The sequence below is a fragment of the Eurosta solidaginis genome, chromosome 4, assembly GCF_040869045.1.
Source record: "Eurosta solidaginis isolate ZX-2024a chromosome 4, ASM4086904v1, whole genome shotgun sequence".
Taxonomy (NCBI): Eukaryota; Metazoa; Arthropoda; class Insecta; order Diptera; family Tephritidae; genus Eurosta; species Eurosta solidaginis.
Genome location: NC_090322.1, coordinates 91,859,249 through 91,883,039, shown reverse-complemented (window position 1 = coordinate 91,883,039; position 23,791 = coordinate 91,859,249). Strand labels below are relative to the sequence as shown.

The window sequence follows — 23,791 nt, the reverse complement described above, 5'->3', positions numbered from 1 at the left end:
TTTTATCTAGGTCTTCTAATTTGACCTTAAGCATACACTCTGATAAATCGGTAGCTTGGGATGGTGACCATCTTGAGCAGTAAACTTCTACTTGGTTACCGTCATATATGAATTTCTGCAGGCATTGGTCTGCAATGGTCAATTTTTGGGTTTCGTCCGACGATTTCGGCATTATAACTTAATGTAGTATATCAAAGAGGGGAGCTTTTATTAAGCTGTGAAAAAAAAATTCTTAAAAAAAAACCTTTTTTTTTTTAAAACCAGCCTAATGTACGCTTGGTTCTTTATACGGGCTTGTCTCAGCGCTTCTGAGTACAAGTAATGTAGGTATATAATAATATAAATATTATAATATTTGTGTTCACTGGGTTTTTTATTTTTTATTTTTTGAGACCGGCCTCACGTGTACCGGCTTTTTGGGTTGTTATATGTACTTGTCTCAGCGCGTCTGAGCACAAGTAATATGGGTATATAAGGCGCGTTCTATTCTAAGCGAGCACGAAAAGAACACTAGCTTATTCATCGAATTACATTCAAAGCAATAACACTAACTCGCTTATTTTATCCAGTCCTCGCGAAGTCGGCTAATCAATAACCGAGTTGAGAGGTAGTGTTGAAAATAGAAAAAATTGCTCTATTGTGAATGAAGTCTAAAATACACCAAGGAAATTTTTTGACATATAGAACTATCGCAGCCAACTTCACTCAAAAAGCGCAAAACAAAAGAAAATAAATCTTTTGTTAATTGCATATATATTTTATGCTGCATAATGCCACAACAGCCGGTCTATCCTCCACAACCTGGTCCACCTGGTTATCCTCCACAACCTCAGCTGCCAGGTTATCCTCTATAACAACCAGGTGGTTACATGGGTCAAATCATGCCACCAACACAACCTGGACAGGCGCCAATGCCCAGACAGCCACCCATGCCGGGTCAACCCCAATACCCAGAAGTCCTGGTTATAAGGTATGCTCATACAACTAATATATTTCAAATATTGCTGATGATTATTTTTCTATTATTTTCTTTAGCAACCACCTGCACCTGGTCTGGTATATATCAACAGCCGCAACAGTATGATGAAGCCCAACGCCATTTGGATCCCGATCAGATGCCAAATCCGATAAGCGAAATCTTTGAAAATCAAAATAGCGCTGGTTATGCTTTTATTACTAATCAACAGGGTTTATTACCACCACTGGTGACCAGCCGTAAAACTCTAGTCGACATCGCCAAATCTCAAGATGCTGAGGTAAGTTTTTTGTTATATTAGAATGTGTGGAATAAAAATGTTTCTCTTATCAGGTCGGCGATGGCACCACTTCAGTAGTACTTGAAGCAGGTGAAATCTTAAAACAAGTTAAGCCATATGTTGAGGAAGGCGTGCATGCACGTATCATCATTAAAGCTATACGTAAAGCATTACAATTATGCATGACCAAAATATGACATGGCTGTACATGTCGAAGCGCCAATCGAAGGAACAACAACAATGTGCTTCATTGGAAAAATGCGCTGCCACAGCAATGTCCTCCAAACTTATTCATCAACAAAAAGATTTCTTTTCTAAAATGGTTGTGGACGCTGTACTTTTCTTAGATGGATCCAACGTCATACAAAAAATTTAAATCGCATTATTAAATATAGAATAGGAATTCAAGGCTGAGCGTGATAAATCTGAAGTACGTATTGATAATGTTCAAGAATGCTGAATAGCGTATTCTGTACAATAAACTAGCTAAGTAAGGCGCCGTTCTAGTGTTATCTAAACTACCAATTGGTGATGTTGGTAAACAGTATTTTTCAGGTTGTGATATGTTCTGTGCTGTTCGTGTACCAGAAAAAGATTTGGAACGTACAATGAAAGCTTGTGGTGGTGCTGATATGACTACAGCTAATGATATTAATTCAAGTGTTTTGGGTCACTGTGATTACTTTGAAGAACGTCAAGTTGGTGATGAACGTTTCAACATTTTCCAAGCTTTGATTGTGGGTTTGACATTGATTTTATTTTCATAGTTTATAATTATTTAAAGGTTGCGTTAATGCTAGAACATGTACATTGATTTTACGTGGCGCTGCCGAACAATTTTTGGAAGAAACTGAGCTTCGTTACATGATGCTATAATGATTATGCGGTGTACAATTAAACACAATTTTGTTGTTGCTGGTAAGTCAAAATACAAATTGAAAAAATGTCTAATCTTAGGGCCTCATTCTCTATTACGAAACGAACTTTCGTTGCGGATCAGAGACGAATCGCTAGTGTATTTGCACTATGCTAAACAATGGCAACTTATCACTTGACAATTACTTTTGCCTTCCTGTTAGAATACCAGAGAATAGAGAATACCATTGCTAGACGAAATCGTTTGGAGGCGAATCGTTCGTCTGAGCTATCGTTCGCAATACAGAATGAAGCCTTTAAATTGTTAAGTAATGTAATGAAAAGATTGTGTCCAACTCCCGAAGAAATGATAATTATTGGTCTTGGTTGTTAGTTTTGAGGCATCGTCTTCGAGTGCCTTCTGATCGTATATGCCGGTTCTTTTGCATTCTTTTACATGCATAAAGTGCCGTTGAAACCTTCCTCACCCTCTCCTCCACGTTGAGCTTCCATGATAGCTTGCTGTCTAGCATGATTACTAGATATTTTGTGCACGGTTTCTCCCGTAGGGTCGCCCCTCCTAACTTAGGGACTTTGTACCTCTTTGTAAACAAGACCATATGCAACGTCATCTGCGTAAACCGTAAGTTTTGCTGGTCCCTCGTAGAATCCCCTGAGCAGTTGGTTAATGACCAAAGTCTACAGCAGAGGTGATAGCACCCCTCCCTGCGGAGTGCCCCTGGCCTCTAATTTCGTGGCCGCGAACAATCCCCATTGCGATGTAATCTTGCTGCAGTTTAACATGCAGTCGATCCATCTGGGTAAGGCTGGATGTACTTCCACGTAATTAAGACCAGCCATAATCGCCCATTTAGAAACACTGTTGAAAGCCCCGGCAATGCTTAAGAAGACTTCTAGAGCATATTCCTTATATTCCAGGGCTTTTTTTATGCTTATTACCACCCTATGCAATGTGGTGTCTACTGACTTGCCTTTAGTGTACGCCTGTTGTGTTGTGGAGAGCAGCTTTTCATCCACGTTGGACTTTATGTACACATCTATCAGCCTCTCAAAGGTTTTGAACAGAAATGATGTTAAGCTATTGGGTCTATAATGTATCCCACACGTGACCGATCTTCCCCGCCTTTGGTAGGAAAGCTACACGAGCAGTTCTCCAAGAGTGCGGTACATGATTCAGTTTATGCACCCATCGAATATTATTTTGAGCCATCCCACGACCGCCCTACGTGAAACTTGTAGCATGGCCGGACATATACCATCTGAGCCCGGCGATTTCACCGCCACTACGAGGTCCTCAGTAGTGTAATTAGGCAGCATATATGAATGCGGCTGTTTCCTTACCATTACTACAGCTCGCACCCGTCTTTCCGTTTGCGCATAGTAAACGCCAAATCCGCGCGCGCTAAGTCCAGAAACCTTTCCTCCCAATGAGTGCCACGGCTCCTGGATCAGCGCCACGTCAAACGAACCCTCCTCAAGGGTTAGGAGTTGGCTCGACGCCACTTTACTGCGTTGGAGGTTTATCTGTAGGACTCGCAGCACCAATGGCTGCTTGTCCCCCTCCAGCACCTTCATCGTAACGTCGTCGTCCTCCCCTTGCCCTTTTGGTTTAGAGTGTTCGAAGCCCCCTTCAGCCTCTTGTAACTGTTGTGCCGGGTGTTCCTATGTGCGACTCACAGCACGCTATCATCTTCACACCATTATACCATGCCCCCAATCAAAGGTTGGAAGGCGCTTACTTGGTTATTCCTGCATCATCTTAAGCATTAAGCTAATAAGCTCTCTTTCTACAGATCTCCACCTTTCACTAGTCATCTGCTCGAAGGGACTGCTACGATCAACCAGCGCCACAGTCAGTGACTGCTTTCCCACATCACTCATCTTCTCGGGAAAAGCCGGCGTCTTAGTGTTAATTCCCTTTGGCACCTCCGAGAAAGCCGGAGTCTTAGCTTTAACTCCCTTTAGCACCTCCGAGAAAGTCGGAGTCTTAGCGTTATCTCCCTTTGGCTTATCTCCTACTTCCGTAGTTGGAACTTCCCTCTGACTCGCAGCCTTCGAGGCTATTGGGGCCCATCTGTCTTACAGCTTTGGGCCTACTTGTCTTGTCTATGCGACTGCCCTGCCTCTCAGCTCTGGGACTGGGTCCTTTCTGCCTCTTAAAACAGGCTTGTCGCCTTCCGCCGAATGTTGCCTCTTCATTCTGCCATTCGACGCTTCTTCCTCGTACCGGTTGCAGAACCGAGGGTTTCTAGCAGCAAACCTTTTGAACTGCTTTCGACCTACTTCTACCGCCTCATGGGCCCATTCCAAGCGCTCGATCTCCACTTCTGCTGGGGCGACCACTGCCCACAAGCGTTGGACAATTCTTAGTGATGCACGGTACTGCGAGAGAGCTCTTTTACTTCCCCTGCTCCGTACTCTTCTTCACTCTTCTTCTCATTTGTGTGCTTTTCCGGAATTCTTTGAATCAGCACTACTCTCGCTCGCCGAGTCCGACGCATCGCTTAATGCGTATTCGTCGTCCTTGGCTTGCGACTCAGTCCTCCTCTTATCATCCTCCTTATTACAATTTGGTAATGAGTCGTTCATCTTGGTCGTACGACCACCATCCCGACAAGGCGGGCTCAGCGGTTCAGTATTATATACGGGGAAAGAACCGTCAGCCACAGCAGCGCCCCTTACGGTGGTAAGGCCATTAATACTTCCCGAGGTGGTCCGGTTTCGGGAAGGCTCCATTCGAATACAGCCGAATTCATCCCCTGGCTGCAAATCGTCCAAAAGACACGGTCCGCATAACACCCTGGATTAGGGGGTTGGCAGTTCTTGGTCACCGACATCCCGCCGCCCTCCTATGAGGCGAAACGGCGTAGATGCAAGTCCTAATCAGCTCCGCCACATAGTCGGGCGCTATGGACATCGGCTAAGTCCTCACACCAACGACAAGGTGCCTACCCTAGTGAGGGAGAGATTGGAGAGATAGCTGTTTATTTTATTACAAAGCTCATCGATGTAGGAAACAATAGCATAGGCGTAGAAACAATAGTGACTCCTTCTGGTGGTAAAGGTAGCTATTGATATGTAGAAGTTAAACAGAAATTTGAATATGAGTTTTTTTTTTAAGTTATTGCAAAAAAAGCGTTGAGGATTTTTAATATCTTACGAGGTACCTTCGTACATGTTTCTAAGAATGAAGAATGGGACCTATTCAAACTTCGCTATATTTTAACATACAATAATTTACCCCATTTTAACACAACTATCATTTTTTGATTTTATTAAATTTTATAAAATGTTTCTTCCTCTACAGTGCAATTTACTTATTAGATGGTAAAGATGGTTTCGCATTATCTCCGTCAGTAACTGTGACAAGGTGGCCACAGCGTGACTCGGAGCGTCTCTTCAATAGCTCTCTAGTGGTGATGGTGACAGCAGAAAAACCCAACTGTTTACAAATGTTACACTTCAAAAAGAATCAAAATATCTGCCATTGCGTCTACGGCTTAAATACTCACAGTATATGAATGAATTGAACGCACCTAATTGTCTGCCTAACGGATAGTATACATAATCAAATTGAAAATGTGCTTGCACAGGAAAATATTTCAATTGGAAAACAAAAACCAATTAAGCGAGTTTATTTATTATTAAAGTACTTACTTTTCTTTATATCAACTGTATTAATTTAAGTTGCAATTTCATGTGCATATATAATAAGGGATGTCGTGATACGATTGCTGTCGGAATTAGATTTGAAACGAATCAATAATCCTGCTAAGGGTTGTAGAATTATTGCTTGAATGATTAGTTCATATTTTACTTTACTTATTAATTTTATATTCAATTACGACAGCAATCGGATTCCACGACACCTTTTAATATTCTTGATCTGAAAAAAGAGTAAATCTAATAAAAATTTCTACTTAGCTTTAAGTTGTAGGCTTAAATTGATTCAAATAATCAAATTTTTTATTCGAAACCATGGAAACAACTCAAATTTTACATGAATATAACACACTTCTGAATTGTCCAAATATAAAATTAGCTGCTGCAGCAATATAGCTCAAAGCAATTAATATATTTTTATGTTATTATTAAAGTATTTACTTCTTTTTTATATTAAATGTATTAATTAAGGTTGCAATTTCATGTATATATGAGGCTCCAAGATGCAAAACCAGATGAATTCATGATATGTAAAACTTAGAAAAGCATAAAAAAAATTTAAATTTGTTATGAATGAAAATTGTTATGAATTTTCAATACGGGTTTTTAGAATGTTGCTAGGCGATGCAATATTGTCGCAATTTAAATATTATTTTAAAAAATCTGGTTTTGCATCTAGGCGCCTCATATATAATATTCTTTATTTGAAAAAAAATTACTAAATCTAATGATATGTTTTAAATAAATTTGTTGGACTGAATACCTTTTTCTTAAGGTTAGTTTTACTTTCAAAAAAGTTGAATCAAATTTTTAATACTTGCGATAAACATAAACCTGTGAAGAGAAAAATAGCAGCGTCAATTTTCAACAAATTTCGTCAATTAAATACTTCTTTTTTTATTTCCGATATTTGAAGAAAAGCTTCTATGAACTTTGCAAACCCATCTCAAAAACGTTTTCAAAAATTTGAGAAAATGTTACCTAAATTTGAACTTTTTATTTGGGGTTCTTAGAACTTTTTTGAGTATACAGTTTTGTCAATTTTAGTATAACAAAGTACACGTTTTATTTTTATTTTGCATTGATTTTTGAGTATTTTTTTTACCGAAAAGTCTTTCAGATTTTCTTTCATAAAAAAACTGTTCCACAATTTGTATAGAAGAAAATCTCAAACACCCTTCAAAAAACCTCAAAAATCAACGAGAATATTTAGAGACCTATAGCATGCATGTGCTTTGTTATACTAAAATTGTATACTCCAAAAATGCACAGAACCATAAATAAGAAGTTTAAAATTTCGGTAAATTTTTGCGTTTTTCGAAAACGCTTTCGATATTGTTTTTCATAGCTTCAGTTAAAAAAAATCAGGGAAGTTTTTTCGTGTAGTATCGGAAATAAAAAAAAGTATTTAATTGACGAAATTTATTAAAAATTGAGACTGCTATTTTTCTGTTCGCAGGTGTAAGTTCATTATTAAAATGTTTGATGTTTATTAATCTTAATTATGAGTTCGAAGTCGCAGTCCTATAGCTTCCGTGCTGTCATATGGTGTGAGGGTCAGGAGGTGTGGTTGTTGCTGTTGTTGTAGCGATAAAGTTGCTCCCCGAAGGCTTTGGGGAGTGTTATCGATGTAATGGTCCTTTGCCGGATACAGATCCGGTACCACAGCACCATTAAGGTGCTAGCCCGACCATCTCGGGAACGATTTATGTGGCCACATTAAACCTTCAGGCCATCCCCTCTCTTCCCACCCCCAAATTCCATGAGGAGCTTGGGGTCGCCAGAGCCTCGTCTGTTAGTGAAACAGGATTCGCCGCGGAGAGGTGAGGTTGACAATTGGGTTTGGAGAAGCTATATATTGCGCTGGCAACCTGAAGGGTTGCGCTACACATCCCCTTGAATCTGATATTTTAGTCGCCTCTTACGACAGGCATACTTACCGCGGGAATATTTTGACCCCCTAACCCGCTGGGGTTAGCGACTGGTGGTCCGGATTGCTCCTGTTCGCACATCGGGAAATGTAGCTCCTAAAAACAGCCGAAAAAACTGGAGGCTACCTGTGCAACTAGAGGCATGAGTATTAAAAGAACCATTATAGCAACGGTAAGTCGCCTTTGTGCGTGACCGCCAAGGAGCCACAAACTGCGCCGAAATATACAGACAAAAGTGTGACCATTTTATGTCTCTATTTCTTTTCAGCAGACGCTGCACTTCCAAAGACCGGGGTTATGTTCGAAGCCTCTCTGGAGTAAGTGAATGAGGGACAATCCCTCCGCAAGGAGCTACTCCGTAAACCTCTAATCCACATATACTTACGTAGTTGCTAACTAATTTTAATCTCTTATTTAAATAATTATATGGAACTGCATTTATTACAGTTTATATAATGTTATTTAGTTTTATTTTCTGCTTATAATTTTTGATTCATAACCCATTAGTTTAACAGCAAGATAACTTTAAAATACACTTGACGAATGCGTTAAGGGCTGGTGAAAACTGGGAGGATTTTTAAAATTAATTTTATAAAATATATTGTTGCAACTCATACATATTAAATGTTGCTGTGTTTCAACCCAAGTACATGCCACACTCCCAGGTATCGCTTTGTACGTTTCTTGAACTAAACAAGTATCCATTTGGTTATCGTAGCTGAAATGCAATTGCGCCACCTGCTCTTCATCTGTAAAATACAAGCAACGCCTACGTGGTGCATATACGTAATGACTATACTGTGCTCCTGTATGGCGGTAGTCACGGTTATACCACACACCCGGACTTGGCATGGCGTAGCCCAGGGTTATTTTTTATAAGCGCGGCCGAAGGCCGCCAATGCAGAAAGGTGTTCTGCGCAAAAATACTATGGATTTCACCCCCGGTTTCGGAGGGACCCGTGGGTATTTTTTCGGTTTTTCGTTAATAAAGTTAACTTCCGCTTTCGGATTCTTAATCTGGACGCGAATACGCGTCTTTTGATACCTCACTCGAAAATGTTGGCCCAAACTTCGGTGGGTACCGTAAACTGCACTATTACCGTGCCTTTTCACTTGCTACGTAACGTATACAGCTAAATCCTACATTGGGTGCAGGAGCCATACAACGTACGCCACCTCCAGCATCATTTAGCCAGTCAACTGCATGTATTGATTTTACCGAACTAAAATAATAAACCTGACCGCTTCGCATAAGTAACAAAGCATTCATTTCTAGTATGAATATATCGTTCGCAATTTGGTCAAATTGTTTTTCTTTGTACGTCACGCTCTTTGAATACAAATTTAAGCAAATATTCATCATTCCATGTTACAAAAACCGTCTTTCCAGCATCTGTACCATGATTGGTTAAGCCAAGCGGCTGGAATTATGTATCATCGTCAATAGATCACAGCAGCTTTTCGAATTCCTTGTCATCAGCATCTTCCCAAACAACCTCTACCTCATCTATGTCCATTGCCACTATGGGTGGCCCCTGTTATGTGCTTTCACATTCTGCTATTACCAAACGTTGAGAGTCACTCATTATTTACTAAAATTCGTCGTCTTCGCATATAAAATCATCATTATCGGACATTACAGTAATATAAATAACAAAGAAAACGTCAATAATAAACAACAGATGATTTTGACAGCTGAAATGTTACCAGTGTTGTTAAATACATGCAGGGAAATTTTAACCGAGTTTGGCGTTCTTTTCGCACTCGCTTAGAATAGAATGCGGCTATAGTATGTATGTATGTATATATATAAGTGGGTAAAATATATTTGCCGGTAAACTGTGGTGTACCAACAATACCTTTTGTTGCCGTGCCAATGCACTTGATCTATTGACAAAGTAAATGTATGCAAATATGAGATCGGTGATCTTTTTGTTGCTTCCTTCTATTATGTAGTTACATATGGTCATGCAATTACTTTGTTGTGGGTGGATTTTTGGCTTATGCAAAAAGATATACAAGTGCGTGTGGGTATTATGGGTGCATATACTTGTAGGTTTGTATGCAAAATTAATCTTGGGTGCACCGGTAAAATAAACTTTAGGAAAAGTGACAAAAATTTGGCAAAGTTCGTTGCTATGGGTTTTTTATAAAATATATTTTATGTAATATATGTATATAAGGGTAAACTGGGCAGCGGTGCTTTTCACGCTGGAGAAATATCTAGCTCGGGTGATATTACCGAACTAAGTGGGTATATACATATATTACATATATACGTATATATTTTTATAATTAAATCGATATTTAGCGCAACGAACTTTTTGGGTATATAGAACCGGGCAGTGGATTTTCCGTTGATACGGGAATGCAAATTTATTTGTTTAAAAACATATATGGGTTTTTTGAAGGGACTGTACCTGTTGGTAACAGTGAGTAAGCAAATGAAATATTTTGCCGTTTAGGCTTTTGATGTGGGTTATATACCCAGGGTCCGGATCTTTCGATCGGAGGGGTATATAAGTTTGGGGATTTTAGATTTGGGGTCCGTACTTTAGACGGAGGGAATATATTGGGTAAACGGTGTACTCACTCTGACATTTTTTGGTTTTGGGTGTGTGTCCCTTATTGTATTGCTCCTCGTTGATGTTTTGTTCCTCCTTGTTGGTGTAGTTAGTTAATGTTGTTGTTGTAACTTCTTTGATGTTGTGTGTTTTTGTTATAATGGTGATGTTATTTTGATGTATGTATGTGTTTTTTTCCAATTATGTTTTCCAACTTTTATTTTATTTTAAAAATTTGTATTTTTCCTTCGATTTTTTTTTTTTTTGTGAAACGTAAATTTTTCTTTTTTCAAAAAAACCTCCCTTTTGTTCAAATACTTAAATTTTTTCTCAAATATATTTTTCTTTTTCTTAAAAAAAATTATTTCCGTTTCCACCAAACTTCTTTTTTTCTCTTTTTATCAACACCCTGATGTGTTTCACTTTGTAGTTGTGTATATATTTTTGTTGTACTCAGCACTTCTATGCACTTTTTTTGTTTTTAAATGTCCACTTTCTTCTCTTCTTTTCTACCTTTAGAGTTCTGTTAATTATTCAATAATAATTTTTTCCCAAATTATTTGATTTCTAAAATTTTTTCTTCACACACCTAATGTGAAGTTTTTATTTTTATTTTGTATTTTGTGTACACCAGTTTTTATGTATGTATGTTTGTAAATATTTTTATTTAAAGCCCTTTGTATAATTTAGCACTTTTTTTTTTGTTTTCGCCACCTTAATGTTTTGTTTTTTGTGCATAAACCTTAATTGTTTGTTATGTTGTTATTAGGTTTTGTTTTGTAAAATACATTTTCGTATTACACCTTAATGTGTTTTAGTTATTTATGTATTTATATATGTGCCCATACCGACCGCGTATTATTTTATGTAAAATTTTTTTTTTGTTTTTTTTTTCGTTTTTGGGTCGCTGGTTGCTTTTTTCAGCACAAAAGGACCATGTATAAGTTTAACACAGCACTGTGCACTTTCTGAAATGAAAAAGGGAGAGCACGTATTTAAAATATAATATGTAAGTATTTATTTATTTTCACTTTGAAAAACAATATGAAAAGGGATAATCAACAAAATGAAATATTTGCGCGACGGCGGGCGGGCGATAAGTTTAAAAAATCGATGCGGATCGGCGATGCGTGCGATCGGGTTTGTAGTTAATGATAAACTAAAACAATTGGGAGTGAGCGCGGTGGTGGTTGGCAAACCACAGCTGAGCTGCACTGCTTGCGCTTGGCTGCACTGGCCGGGTGTTGCCAGACGGAGGGGGCGGACTTAGTCCGAAAACTCGATCATGTCTTCAACACTGCCATTTGTAAATCCATGTTTTCATCTTTTTTATAAAAGTTTGTTAACCGATAAATCTTCAGATATACATCCCGACTTAGTCGAAGACGAATCAGAAGTTGAGTGACTTAGATAGATATATTCTATTATTATTTACGTAAAATTCTCATTATAAATGAACGGTCAGCAAAAAAAATTAGATTTATTTTAAGGGTGAATAAAAGTAAAACTTATTATAGTATTTGTAAAAGTGTGGGATAAAAAAAGAAGGGCTATAAAACTAGACTTGTCGTTGTTTTTTTTTAACGATAAGTCCAGGTTTTACCGCCCTTCTTTTTTCCCCACATTTTTACAAATACTTTAATAAGTTTTACTTTTATTCGCCTTAAAATAAATCCCATTTTCATCGCTGGCCGTTCAAATAGCATATGATCAATTTTTTTTTTAAATCTGATTAAGTTTAAAATAATGAATTTGTTAACTTACTTTGTTTTAAATAAACTACTATTATCTTAAAGTGATTTAAGTCTTTGTCTTGCTCAATTAAAATATGCAATAGTTGTTTAAATCAATATGTATCGGGAAAAAACAAAACATTATTTTACAATAAAAGCCTTAGTCAACATAGTTATTCCTATCTCATATTTTACGTTTGCCTTAAGAATTTTCATTTAATTTTATTAATTATCTCCTAAACAAAGAAAAGTTTCTTTATAATTTTTGGACTAAGCATACTACGTATATATATATTTAATTTTGCATTGCATTTTTTTAAAACCCTTTTTTATTTTTTTCAAAAGCTCTTCTGTGTATAAAACGTCATTTTTCTCGGAAGCACATTTCACGACTTAGGCTATTGTTGCTTCTGACCACAGATATGTGCAAAACATATTAAGGAAACTGCGCTAGATACAGTGGGCGCGCACCACTATAGTTGAGTATGCTCGCTGAGTACGCGTGTTTTAGTGAAGTGCTGCATTTAAAATTAATTCCTCCGCAACTACCACGGTTTTAGTTAATACGTGTATTCTTTTGCATATCTGAAAAATTAGTCGATTGTATATAGGTTACGAGTGGCAAATTTCAAAGCAAAATCATAATAAATTAAATATAATATTAAATAATTATCTGTGTAACTGAGATGAGTACGAATGGTACAGGAAGGACAAGATCGGCCCGCTAATTTTCCGACTCTTCCCCTGCGCCCAACGATCAACCAAGCAAACGAATCAGAAATGAGAGCCTGTCAACAGATAACTGGTTGGTAATAATTGAGGAGAAGATGGAGAAGCAGAAGGAGAGCATTATTGTAGAGCTTAAGAGCATCGAAGAGCGCGTCATGCAGCAGTTTCGGGATTTGGTGGCTGAAGTCTCAAACATAAAACTTAGCCATACAAAATATTGAAGCCCGGGTCGCAAAAAGTGAGCATGAGTGCGCGCAATTCGAATTACTCCGTGCCGATGTAGAAACGCTACGAGCTGAGTTCTGAGGTTCAAGCACTCATAGTACAACTTGACGACTGCCAAAACTCACTAATATCAACAGACGTCATAGTTGGAGGCATCCCACATAAACGAGAAGAGAATCTGAAAGAAACTTTCGTAAAGCTGTGTGATGCCGCTGGAGTTCAAACACCTCCCACCCGCGCCATATTCCGAATCCGCAGCAAAAACAACAACAAAACATCGGGAATAATAATAAAACTATGTTCTGCTAGTGACCGCTCGCTCTTACTAAGCTCAGTGGCGCATTACTGCAAATTATTGAAGAGACCAATTATGCTCTTTGATATTGGGCACATTACAAACGGCAGAGTGGATATGTGCGAAAGTCTGACTCAGCGCAACAGCCAAATTCTACAATTTGCACTACAACTTAAAAGGAAGAAACAAATACAATCTGTGTTCACAATGCGCGGTTATGTGCATGTAAGAGTCAAAGAGAATGAGAAATCTATCAAGGTATCAAGCGTTGACCACGTCGTTCAGTCAGGTGGCAGAAACTGACAAAATGACCAGCTAACCGCTTCAGCACACCTTCAACGAGAACCTGTCTCCGCTTCAAGAGCACGTATGCAGTGTATTTACACATGAACACATATATAGGCTCATTCCATTTCCAGACACCCGGTCCGCGCAGGACATGATTTTTGATTTCGATGAAATTTTAGTATGTTGTTCTTTGGTCAAAATAATGAAACACGTGTTTTTTTTTTTTGCCTCAAAAATTTTTTTTTCGGATTTATCGGCGATTGAATTCCATAAAATGCAATCGGTATTTTATTCGCCTATTTTTCCAACTGTCAATAACTTTGTCAAAAATTAGCCGATTCTTATGATTTTTTATTTGAAATGTTCGTTATTATATTTACTTTTATATAACTTTATAAATAATAGCATATAGTTTAAAAAAAATATGGCAAAATATTTCAATAAACCTACAATGCCGTCATGAGTACCGCTTAATTTTTGACAAAGTTATTGACAGTTGAAAAAATAGGTGAATAAAATACCGATTGCACTTTATGGAATTCAATTGCCGATAAATCCGAAAAAATTTTTTTTGAGGCAAAAAAAAAACACCTGCTTCATTATTTTGACCAAAGAACAACATATTAAAATTTCATCGAAATCAAAAATCGTGTCCTGCGCGGACCGGATGTCTTGAAATGGAATGAGGAAATCCGCAAAACTTTGGTTTTTTTGGAGAAAAAAATTTTTTTTGAAACATGGTATAACGCAAATATCTTTTTGTTTGGAACATTGAGGGGTAAATTGGAATTATAGTGCATCGCCATTACTCGTATTACATAATGCCTCAAAAAGATATAGTCAAAAGATCGAGCAAAATATATATAAATTGAGGTCGCAATGTTAAATATACATTTATTTAAACACTTCTGTACCGATTATATCGAAATTTTAACAAAATATGGGATATATGCAGCTGTTAGCTATGTAAATTTTTTTTTATACACGAGACCCGGTTTTGTAGATATCGGTAAAAATATAAAACCGAATAACCGCCAAATATTTTTTACTGCAAGGTTTGCAACACATTTATTTTAACACCTTTCTACCGATTCTTTTGAAACTTTAAAAACATATAGATATGTGAACGAGGTATTTTTAGGTAAAAAAGTTTTAATACCCGAGATCCGGTTTTGGAGATATTGATAAAAGTATAAACCCGGAGAACCTTAAATTTTTTTACGTATTTAAACACTTCTTAACCGATTGTGTTGAAATTTTATCAGGATGTGCATATCTATGTGGGTTATATTTAGGTAAAATTTTGTTGATACCCGAAACCCGATTTTAGAGATGTCGGCAAAAATATGAAACCGCGTAACCGTCAAATATTTCATACCCGTTTGTTAATTTTTTCTCTACACCACAGTAATATACCATCAATTGCCTCAACTTGGAATATTCACGCAAGGAAAGTTATTGATGTCTGTATATAGGGCAAATATACGAAATTTTCGCCAAAAATTGGCAATCGTCAAAAAGTGTAGATTTTTTTTTTTTTGGTTTGAATCTTTGTACCAAATTTGTGTTTCTTTTAATTTACTTTTAAATAAAACCTGGTTAAAAAAATAAAAATTGTCTACTCTTTTTGACGATTGCCAATTTTTGGCGAAAATTTCGTATATTTGCCCCATGTACAGACATCAATAACTTTCCTTGCGTGAATATTCCAAGATGAGGTAATTGATGGTATACTGATGTGGTGTAGAGAAAAAATTGACAAACGGGCATGAAGTGATAAAGGTAAAATTGTAGCTGTGCCCACAAAAAACATGCTCCTGAAAAAAATTTACGCAACCAAGTGCTTCCACTTTTCTGCCTCTACCTTCAAAACTGAAAGAGGTACATCGAATTTGAAGCCCCAGGTATTTTAATTCCCTGATAGGCTATTATCGTGCATAATCCGAATTTCAATACTCAGTTTCCTCAAAAACTATAAGCAAAAAACTGTAAATATTGAAAATGACAAAAAAAAGTATCGCTACTTTGATTGATGATAGTTTTGAGTACTGGAGGGGCACATTAATTTTGCTCATATTTTTAGAATCTCCGTCTCAAAAACCACATTCAGTTTAAATTCCATACCGTTTCAGCGATGCCTCAAAATTTTATCGAAAAAATTCAAACAAAAAAAATCAAGGGTATCGCTTGAAAAAAGTGTAAAAATCGACGTTTTTTACGTTTCGAAGTTCTGCAAAAACTAACTATCAACTTTTTTGATTTTTAAAATCATCAGATCGGATAGTCAAAGGGTCAAAATTAATGTCCTTGTACTTTTTTCTGGCCTTAAATTTTTAAATCAGCCTTAAGCAATCAGCAAATGAGTTTCAGGCGAACACAACACATATTGTTTATTTAAGCATGATGTTAATAAGTTTGTTTCTTACATTTTATGCTATTACTTCTAAACTTTTTTCTCTTCCACCTTCTCTTAAGAAATTGCCAGAATGCCTCCAAGCTACCATATTTATAGATTTTATTAGTACCTTCGGTCTTTTTCTTTTTTCTTTTCTTTTTCTTCGGGTTTTCAATGCAATGATACATGCTCTTACGTTTTTTCACCCTTTTGGCTTTAGATAACTTGTTGATCCAATGGCAACACATTTAACATGATTCGAGTACTATGTAAACAAAAGCAGGGACTGAAAATATGTCACATTAATGCGCAAAGCTTGCCTAAAAAAATTTATGAATTTAGAAATTTTTTTCAGTTTTCCGAAGTCGATGTAATACGTGTCTCCGAGACATGGTTCTCTGCGGGTCATGATGATGACACGATACGAGTTCATGGGTATGAACTAGTCCGAGCAGATAGAATCGAGCGTGGTGGCGGGGTTGCTATATTTATTAAACAAGGTATTTCATACAAAATTACGTCCAAATCACTTGAAGTGAGCCCTGTCGAGTACTTATTCTTTGAAATCATATCCAAAGCGGAAAGAATTCTATTAGGGTGCGTTTATAGGCCAAACAAAAATATTAAATTTGATCGGTTCATTGGCATACTTGAAGAAATATCTCTTTACCCAAACAATATAGTTAGTACCGGTGATTTCAATTCTAACCTACTTACAGACTGTAGTTTCAGGCGATGTATGAACTATCTGGGTTTATTTTCTGGTAATTGTTCCATACCTACTCATTTTACATGGACAAGCAGTTCGTTATTGGATGCTTTCTTTGTTAGTGACATTTATAAGAAGGTACTTTATGATCAACTTGCAGTTCCAGCCTTCTATTGATAGTCATAAGTAAGACCAACTGAACCTTATTCAAGTTGTGCTACGCCTCACATTTTTAGAAATTTTACGCTCCAAACGCTTTTATTTTATTGTCAGATCAACGCCCTAGATTGATAAGGAGTGTGATGACTAGTACCTAGGACCTACCTAATAATTTTCTAGCTTTAGGTATTATTATTACTTAATTTAAGCATTGTTTTCAGTAAAACCGTTTAACTTAAACAATTTTTTTTATTGTTTTACTTTCAAGTTTTTAGTCTTTGTTTAATTGCCTCTTAATTCTCATTCTATTTAGTTAATTTAGTGACTCATTATTACAAGGACTCTTTCCTGACAATTTGTTACAATCTAAGTCCTCAATACATAATCCTTCCAAAGACTTTACTCGACTCTGCGCCACGTATGCTTGTCCCTCCTCGAGCTCCAAAATATTTTGATGTCACTTCTATCGAAGTGTATGTAATATTTGTTCTAAATACAAGCCAAACCGGACATCATAGGTCGCTTTCTATTCTTGTATGCATTATGTGTTCCAAATATGAGCCAAATCGAACCACAAATACGATTTTTTTGAATATCTCGATCCTTGCGCCACCTAGCGGCGATTTGTTTCATAGGTAGCTTTCTATTCATGTACCCGGCGTACGTTGTAACGCCCGAGATTGAATGAATGTTGCGTTATTTTTTCTGTTTTGTTTGTTGATAATTTAGTTTATTGTTCTGTAAATTGAATGGAATTATGTACGCACAATTGGTGAAATTTTCGTTTATAACATTTTATTTATGTATCTTATTGTAATGAAAGTGGGTACACATTATTTTTGGTTGTTTCCTTTGGTGCAAAGATAAACAAATTTTTTGGCTTTGCAACTCTAGAGCAAGCAACATATAGCAGGCCATGGGAAAAGCATGGACTCTCTAAATTTAATCCTGCAACAGTAAGCGATCATTGATTTTGTTAACATGATCATTTTCTGGAGCTAAGATTGCTCGTTCGCATAGCCAAAAAAAAACATTAAATTTAAAATTCTTAATTCTGAAATATGAAAAACCTTCGTCTTGATCGAAGGAACCTATAGCCAAAATTTGGTGATGACTGAAGTATGGGAAATACGTTTCTATATGTAACACACACACAGAATTTGATTTTTACAAATTTTATTAACGGCGGCAGATTACTAAACGTCCAAAAGGAATAACAGCCAAACTCAAAAATGCAGTCAAACTTTGGATGTTAAAATAACCTAAGTTTGTACGGAAGCCATTTGTAGGGAAGGTGCCACGCCCCTTTTTTCCCAATTCCACATTTTACTGGAGGTGTTAGGACTTAACGTCATATAGCTCCTTACCAATTTTAATTATCCTACCATTACTACATCCACAGATATGTGCAGTATGATATCTTCCATTTGTATGGGAGGTGCCACACCCCCTTTTTTCCTAATTCCACATTTTCTTGGTAGTGTTAGGGATTGACTTCATATAACTCCTTACTGAATTTCAATGTTCTGGCATGTACACCTTCAGGGTTATGCAGTACCAATGATTCCATTTGTATGGGAGGTGCCCCGCCCCTTTTATATATCGAAATTATTTTTAGGCCTAAAACCTTCGCGTTGATCGAAGGAACCTATATCCAAAATTTGGTGATTATTGAAGTGTGGGAAATACGTTTCCATAGCGAACACACACACACGCAGAATTTAATTTTTATATATATAGATGTAGATAGACTGAAGCTAGCAAATGTTTTTAACGGCGGCAGATTACTAAACGTCCAAAAGGAATAACAGCCAACCTCAACAATGGAGCCAAACTTTAGGTGTTAAAATAATCAAAGTTTGTACGTCAGCCATAGCTCTGAAAAATCCCATTGTAGTGAATGTGCCACGCCCTTTTTTTCCCAATTCCACATTTTACTGGAGGTGATAGAACTTAACGTCATATAGCTCTTTACCAATTTTCATTATCCTACCATTACTACATCCAGAGATATGCAGTATGATATATTCCATTTGTATGGGAGGTGCACGCCCCCTTTTTTCCAAATTCCACTTTTTCTTGGTGGTGTTAGGGATTGACTTCATATAAGTCCTTACTGAATTTCAATGTTCTGGTATGTATACCTTCAGAGTTATGCAGTACCAAAGATTCCATTTGTATGGGAGGTGCCACGCCCCTTTTATATATCGAAATTATTTTTAGCGTAAAACCTTCGCGTTAATCGAAAGAACCTATGCCGATGGTGATGATTGAAGTATGGGAAATACGTTTCCATAGCGAACACACACACACACAGAATTTGATTTTTATATATATAGATGTATTATGTGTTCCAAATATGAACTAAATCGGACCACAAATACGATTTTTTTCTTATTATTGCATTGTCATAGGGTTCTGAACTATATTCCAAGTTTCAAGCTTGTAGCTTATCGGGAAGTTACTTAAATTTCAATTACAAAATTCGTGCCGGTCGGCCGTCCACCCTTTCAAGTCAAGCTAAATAAAACCGTTTAAAAATTAGTGACGAGGAAAATAGACAGAGTAAAGTAGCCAAAAAATTTAAGTTTTCGTCTGCCCCCAAAAAATGTATATCCGAAACGGATAATTTCATGGACTATTGTGCTCGGTTTAGGTCGATGTGCCTCCAAGACAACACTGAGTCTTCCCTTAATAGAAAAAATTTGAATATAGAAAAATTCTGGAATAGAGTCCAACACGTCTTCCATAAAATTGTCGAAAGCGTAGATCAGGACCTGCCCGAAGATTTTTCAACATCTGCTAATAGCAAATACAGGTACTGTCCCATAGCGTATGAAGGCACAAAAGCCCAGATCGAAGACCAGTTTCAGTTGCTTAAACAAGCAAATACACCCGCGCCCTCCACCGTCACAACTTGTCCAGCTGACAACTCTGGTCTTAGTCTAAAAATCCCTCCGTGCGATACGGAATCATTTTATGGTGGTTTCGAAAAATGACCCTCGTTTCGTGATATGTTTCTAAATTAACCACCCCAAGCTCTCCCAAGCGCAAAAATTTTATCACCTCAGATACAAAACCCATGGAAAGGGGGCTCAAATGGACATCCAAGACATCCAAAAATTGCAATCCTCTGTTAACAATTGTCTTCAAGTTCTCGCCAGGCAACAGGTGTCCGGAGAAATGGGACCAATATTAATTTCCCTCGTTACCTCTAAACTCCCTAAAAATGCAGTCACGTAATGGGAGCAGTCTCTGACTTCAAAAAGAGAACTTCCCAACTGGTCCCAAATGGATTTTCGGATAAAAGCAAACTATCGTCAGTTTCCACTGATGGTCCTCCCGTAATGACGGCTTACTTCAACTGGTTATTCCACCATGATAACTTCAACCCAACCTGAAAATTTTTCATTCATATATATGTACGTATTTTTCAACCGTTCTGTGTGGTAATAGTGCGTGCGACACTTCCTTATTTTACGGGCGTCGAAATAAAACTATATGTGTTTGGTCGTTGATTTTGAGGAAATAGTCACATTTGTTTCGCTCGTCGTATACGTGTATATCATTCAACGTGGATATCGTATCGCATATTCGTTAACCACATAGCTCTGTTTGTCAAAAGGAATTACTTTATGCTTTTAAGCTCCTTCTTTTTCCACGTATCTACATTTTTTTGTATAAGTTAATTTAGACCGACCTAAATTATTAAAAAAATATATTTTTTTTTTCTATGGCAGGAAGCCGTGTGATTTTTATTTAATGTCAAAAATAGAACTGAATTAAGTAGTATGTAAATACCGGTTCTAGACCAAATGGTGAAAGGAAAAGTGTATACACACCGACACACATATCTATACAGAAAAACACTTTCGTTGCCTCCTTTTAGGCGCATCCGTTCAAAACCGCAAATGTGTGTATGTGTGTGTCTGAACTTTGTGAGCCCAGCAAGAAATCGAGCGACTGATACTGATCAGACTGAGCTGCTACTGATCTGATCAGTATCTAATCAGTATCAGATCAGTTTCTCATCAGTATCAGATCAGTATCTGATCAGAAGAACGGATGCGCCTAAAAGTAGGCAACTAATTGTTTTGCTGTATATATATATGTGTGTCGGTGTGTATATACTTTTCCTATCACTATTTGGTCTAGAACCGGTATTTACATACTACTCGTATGGCCTCCCCACCAATATCCATGCAGGGTACCTTGTTGAGTATCAGCAAAAGGTGGGAATACACCTCCGCGTAGAATTCCTGTACCGATTTCCTGCCTTGGACCAAACAAGTCATCTGGTACTCCATGGTGCCTAAGTCCCGTTTGTCAGCATAGTATGCTGTGAGGCACTGGAAAATTGCTTTCCAATTTAAAGGGGTGTTATAGGATTCGAGTGCAGCGTCTGCACTGCCTACAATCTTGTTGCGAATTACGCTTAGAATGCCAAAGAACTTGGGTGAACCTATGCTTGATTCTTAAATCTTTAGGATTTGCTCTACACTTTTTTTCCAGCTACTGAATTCTGCTGGGTTGCCACCGAACTCGCGCAGGGATCTCACGACGTCGGGCACTTTGTCTATGTTGTAGAGGTTACTTCGAAATTGTTCTTCAATTAGTTGGTCCGTTAAGGGTTGTTGTGTGGGATGAAGCATGCTCGTAACTACACTATTCTCGTCTTGTCACCAGAATTTCAGTTATTAGATCCCTTATAAGGTTCCTAAACTCAGGGGAGGCATTCACCGATTGGGGAATGCCAGCTGGTTGCAGCTGAGGTTGTGGTTGTACTGGTGCCCCTGCTGGATGTGCACCTGCATTACCCAACAAAGGTGGTCGTAGCACATTATTTTCCGCCATTCTTGTTCTAAGTTATTAATGTGTTTTCTTTTTCCTCAACTTAACAATCTCTGGAGGGTCCCTTTTCAGGTCAATCGCAGATTTGGATGTGTGATATTTTTAATTGCCTATTTAATTTATGAGCTGTACGAGCTGTATATTATTCAATGTAATTAGAGAAAAAAAAACTCTGAAATGCAAATGTTAATAAACTATTTGTATTACCTCCTTAAAACTCTTAATTTTATACAGGTAAAAATACTTATATTTTTTTTAAAATAATTTTACTTAAATATTCCGACGATAAGACAGCAAGCATGGATTTTCGGTTTCCTTCCGGGTACTAAGGATCTGCTATTCCACTTGAATTACGCTCGCTTGCTGCCCCTTCCTCAAGCGTGGGTAAGGGGGTGACTTTTTGGTCCTTGGTCCGATGGTAACGGCGAGCCTCTTTGTATCGACTTATGCACTTTTTACTTCGCGACAAGACCCTCTGACGTTGTGCGCCAGTTAATTTAGACCGAACTAAATTATTAAAAAAAATAATTTTTTTTCTACGGCAGGAAGCCGTGTGATTTTTATTTAATGTCAAAAATAGAACTGAATTACAATTTGGAAAGATACTTAATTATATACCCTGATCTTCGCTGTCGCGTTACTGCTTGGTGAATATTTATTGTTGCGCCGCAGCTCAGAAAATATGGCCTTGATTCAAGATATCTGGTATCCAGACATGCAGTCAGCACTTTTGGCGATTGCGCGTGTAGAATTGCATTATTTATATCTGGATTCTAAAATGTTTGTTATGTTAACTTATACAATGCGCAAGTTGTGCAGCTAGTTTTCTTCACTTTCGCATAAAAACATCTACACCAAAATCGCCGAGGCATTTCCCTGAGTGTAAAATTTAATTTTGAATACTTTCAGTTATTAGATGTTTGTATTTTTTTTTCTCTTTTCTAGACGTACCAGTGTCACAATAAGATGTTATCGGACTTTGTGTTTTTGGGTTCCTGCAGCTTATTAGCAACAGGTAAAACATAAATTATGAAATAACAAAGCACTTTTTCATCATACTATTGTCAGAAATTTAGTTATTAGAAGAGTGGACTTCTGGATATCTCTAAGGTGTATTCACTCATTAAACCTTATAAATACCTTATAAAATGTGTAATCGTATATATTTATCTAGTGCATAAATAAACTGTTAAATTTTGTATGAAAAACTACTTACACAATTTGTATAAATTTACGCGCACGTTTCATCGTGAAAACACGTAAATTGAAAGATATGCAACCTTGCAGACATAACCGACGTCATTTTCATCAGAAACCTCCAACAGCAGAAAGTAATTTACAAGAATATCTTTATAAGGACGTTTTAGTTTTAATTTTTCACTTAATCTTGGCATTTTGTAATTTGTATAATAATCGCATTTGTTTTTTTTTTTTACAATAATACAGCTGATCGATAAGTGCGTTCATACAACAGTGTGTGTAAACAGATATACATAATTTTAAACCTTGTAAGTTTATATGCTTTCATGAGTCTCCCTATTAGTTTAAAGAAAAGTATGATCAAAAAATATTTAAAATACTGCCCTTTTATAAATACAGCAAATAAAACATGTAAATACTTCGCGCGATATACTTTCGATGGGATTTAGGAGACCTTTTAATCTAATTGACGTTGTTCTACTGTTTAATTTTTACTACATGTTTTATGCTGACCCCGAACGGCATTTGCAGGCCTTAGAATTTTCGCTGAGAAGCTTTTAAGGACAGAAATACAGTCGGATTTTTGGCAATCCTTTGTCGAGGGGCGACACCTCTTTGAAAAACTTTTTCTAAAGTATTTTGGTGTTGCTTTGCCTGGGACTTGAGGCCAGAATGGTGTGTGGGAGGCGAGCAGGCTACTACTATAAAACAGCAGCCATGGCAGCAGAAAATGTGTCCTCAACAAAAAGAGGCTTGATAAACTATGTTATTTAATTTTAAAACTAGCTATCGTAAACCTATGATGATATTTAGTTCTATAAAGCGCATGTAATATACTTTTAATTAGAGCTTACGATTTCTCAAAATTGTTCAAAAAGAAATTTCTGGCGAGTGTCGGCCTCTCGCGAGATTCTCTA

General features: G+C 37.1%; 2 protein-coding genes across 7 annotated transcripts in view; both read left to right on the top strand.

The window, feature by feature from the left end:
* Rbcn-3A (Rabconnectin-3A) overlaps positions 1 to 23,791 on the top strand; it is a 2,573,828-nt gene that overhangs the window by 1,982,122 nt on the left and 567,915 nt on the right. The window contains exon 35 of the mRNA XM_067779516.1: positions 22,620 to 22,689. Coding sequence (XP_067635617.1) covers positions 22,620 to 22,689 — 70 coding nt within the window. The remainder of the gene's footprint in view (positions 1 to 22,619; positions 22,690 to 23,791) is intronic.
* On the top strand, positions 762 to 6,335 carry LOC137248062 (T-complex protein 1 subunit eta-like). 6 transcript variants are annotated; one of them, XR_010952045.1, is made up of 6 exons: positions 762 to 970; positions 1,036 to 1,256; positions 1,310 to 1,686; positions 1,802 to 1,993; positions 2,057 to 2,174; positions 5,440 to 6,335. XR_010952045.1 is itself a non-coding variant. In XM_067778947.1 (3 exons), the coding sequence occupies exons 2-3, from the start codon at positions 1,116 to 1,118 to the stop codon at positions 1,451 to 1,453; spliced, it is 285 nt and encodes a 94-aa protein (XP_067635048.1). In that variant the 5' UTR covers positions 762 to 970; positions 1,036 to 1,115; the 3' UTR covers positions 1,454 to 1,788. The 6 variants fall into 6 exon arrangements, 1 of the variants encoding a protein (XP_067635048.1); XR_010952044.1 differs by having other exon boundaries at positions 1,310 to 1,746; positions 1,812 to 1,993; XR_010952042.1 differs by having other exon boundaries at positions 1,310 to 1,746.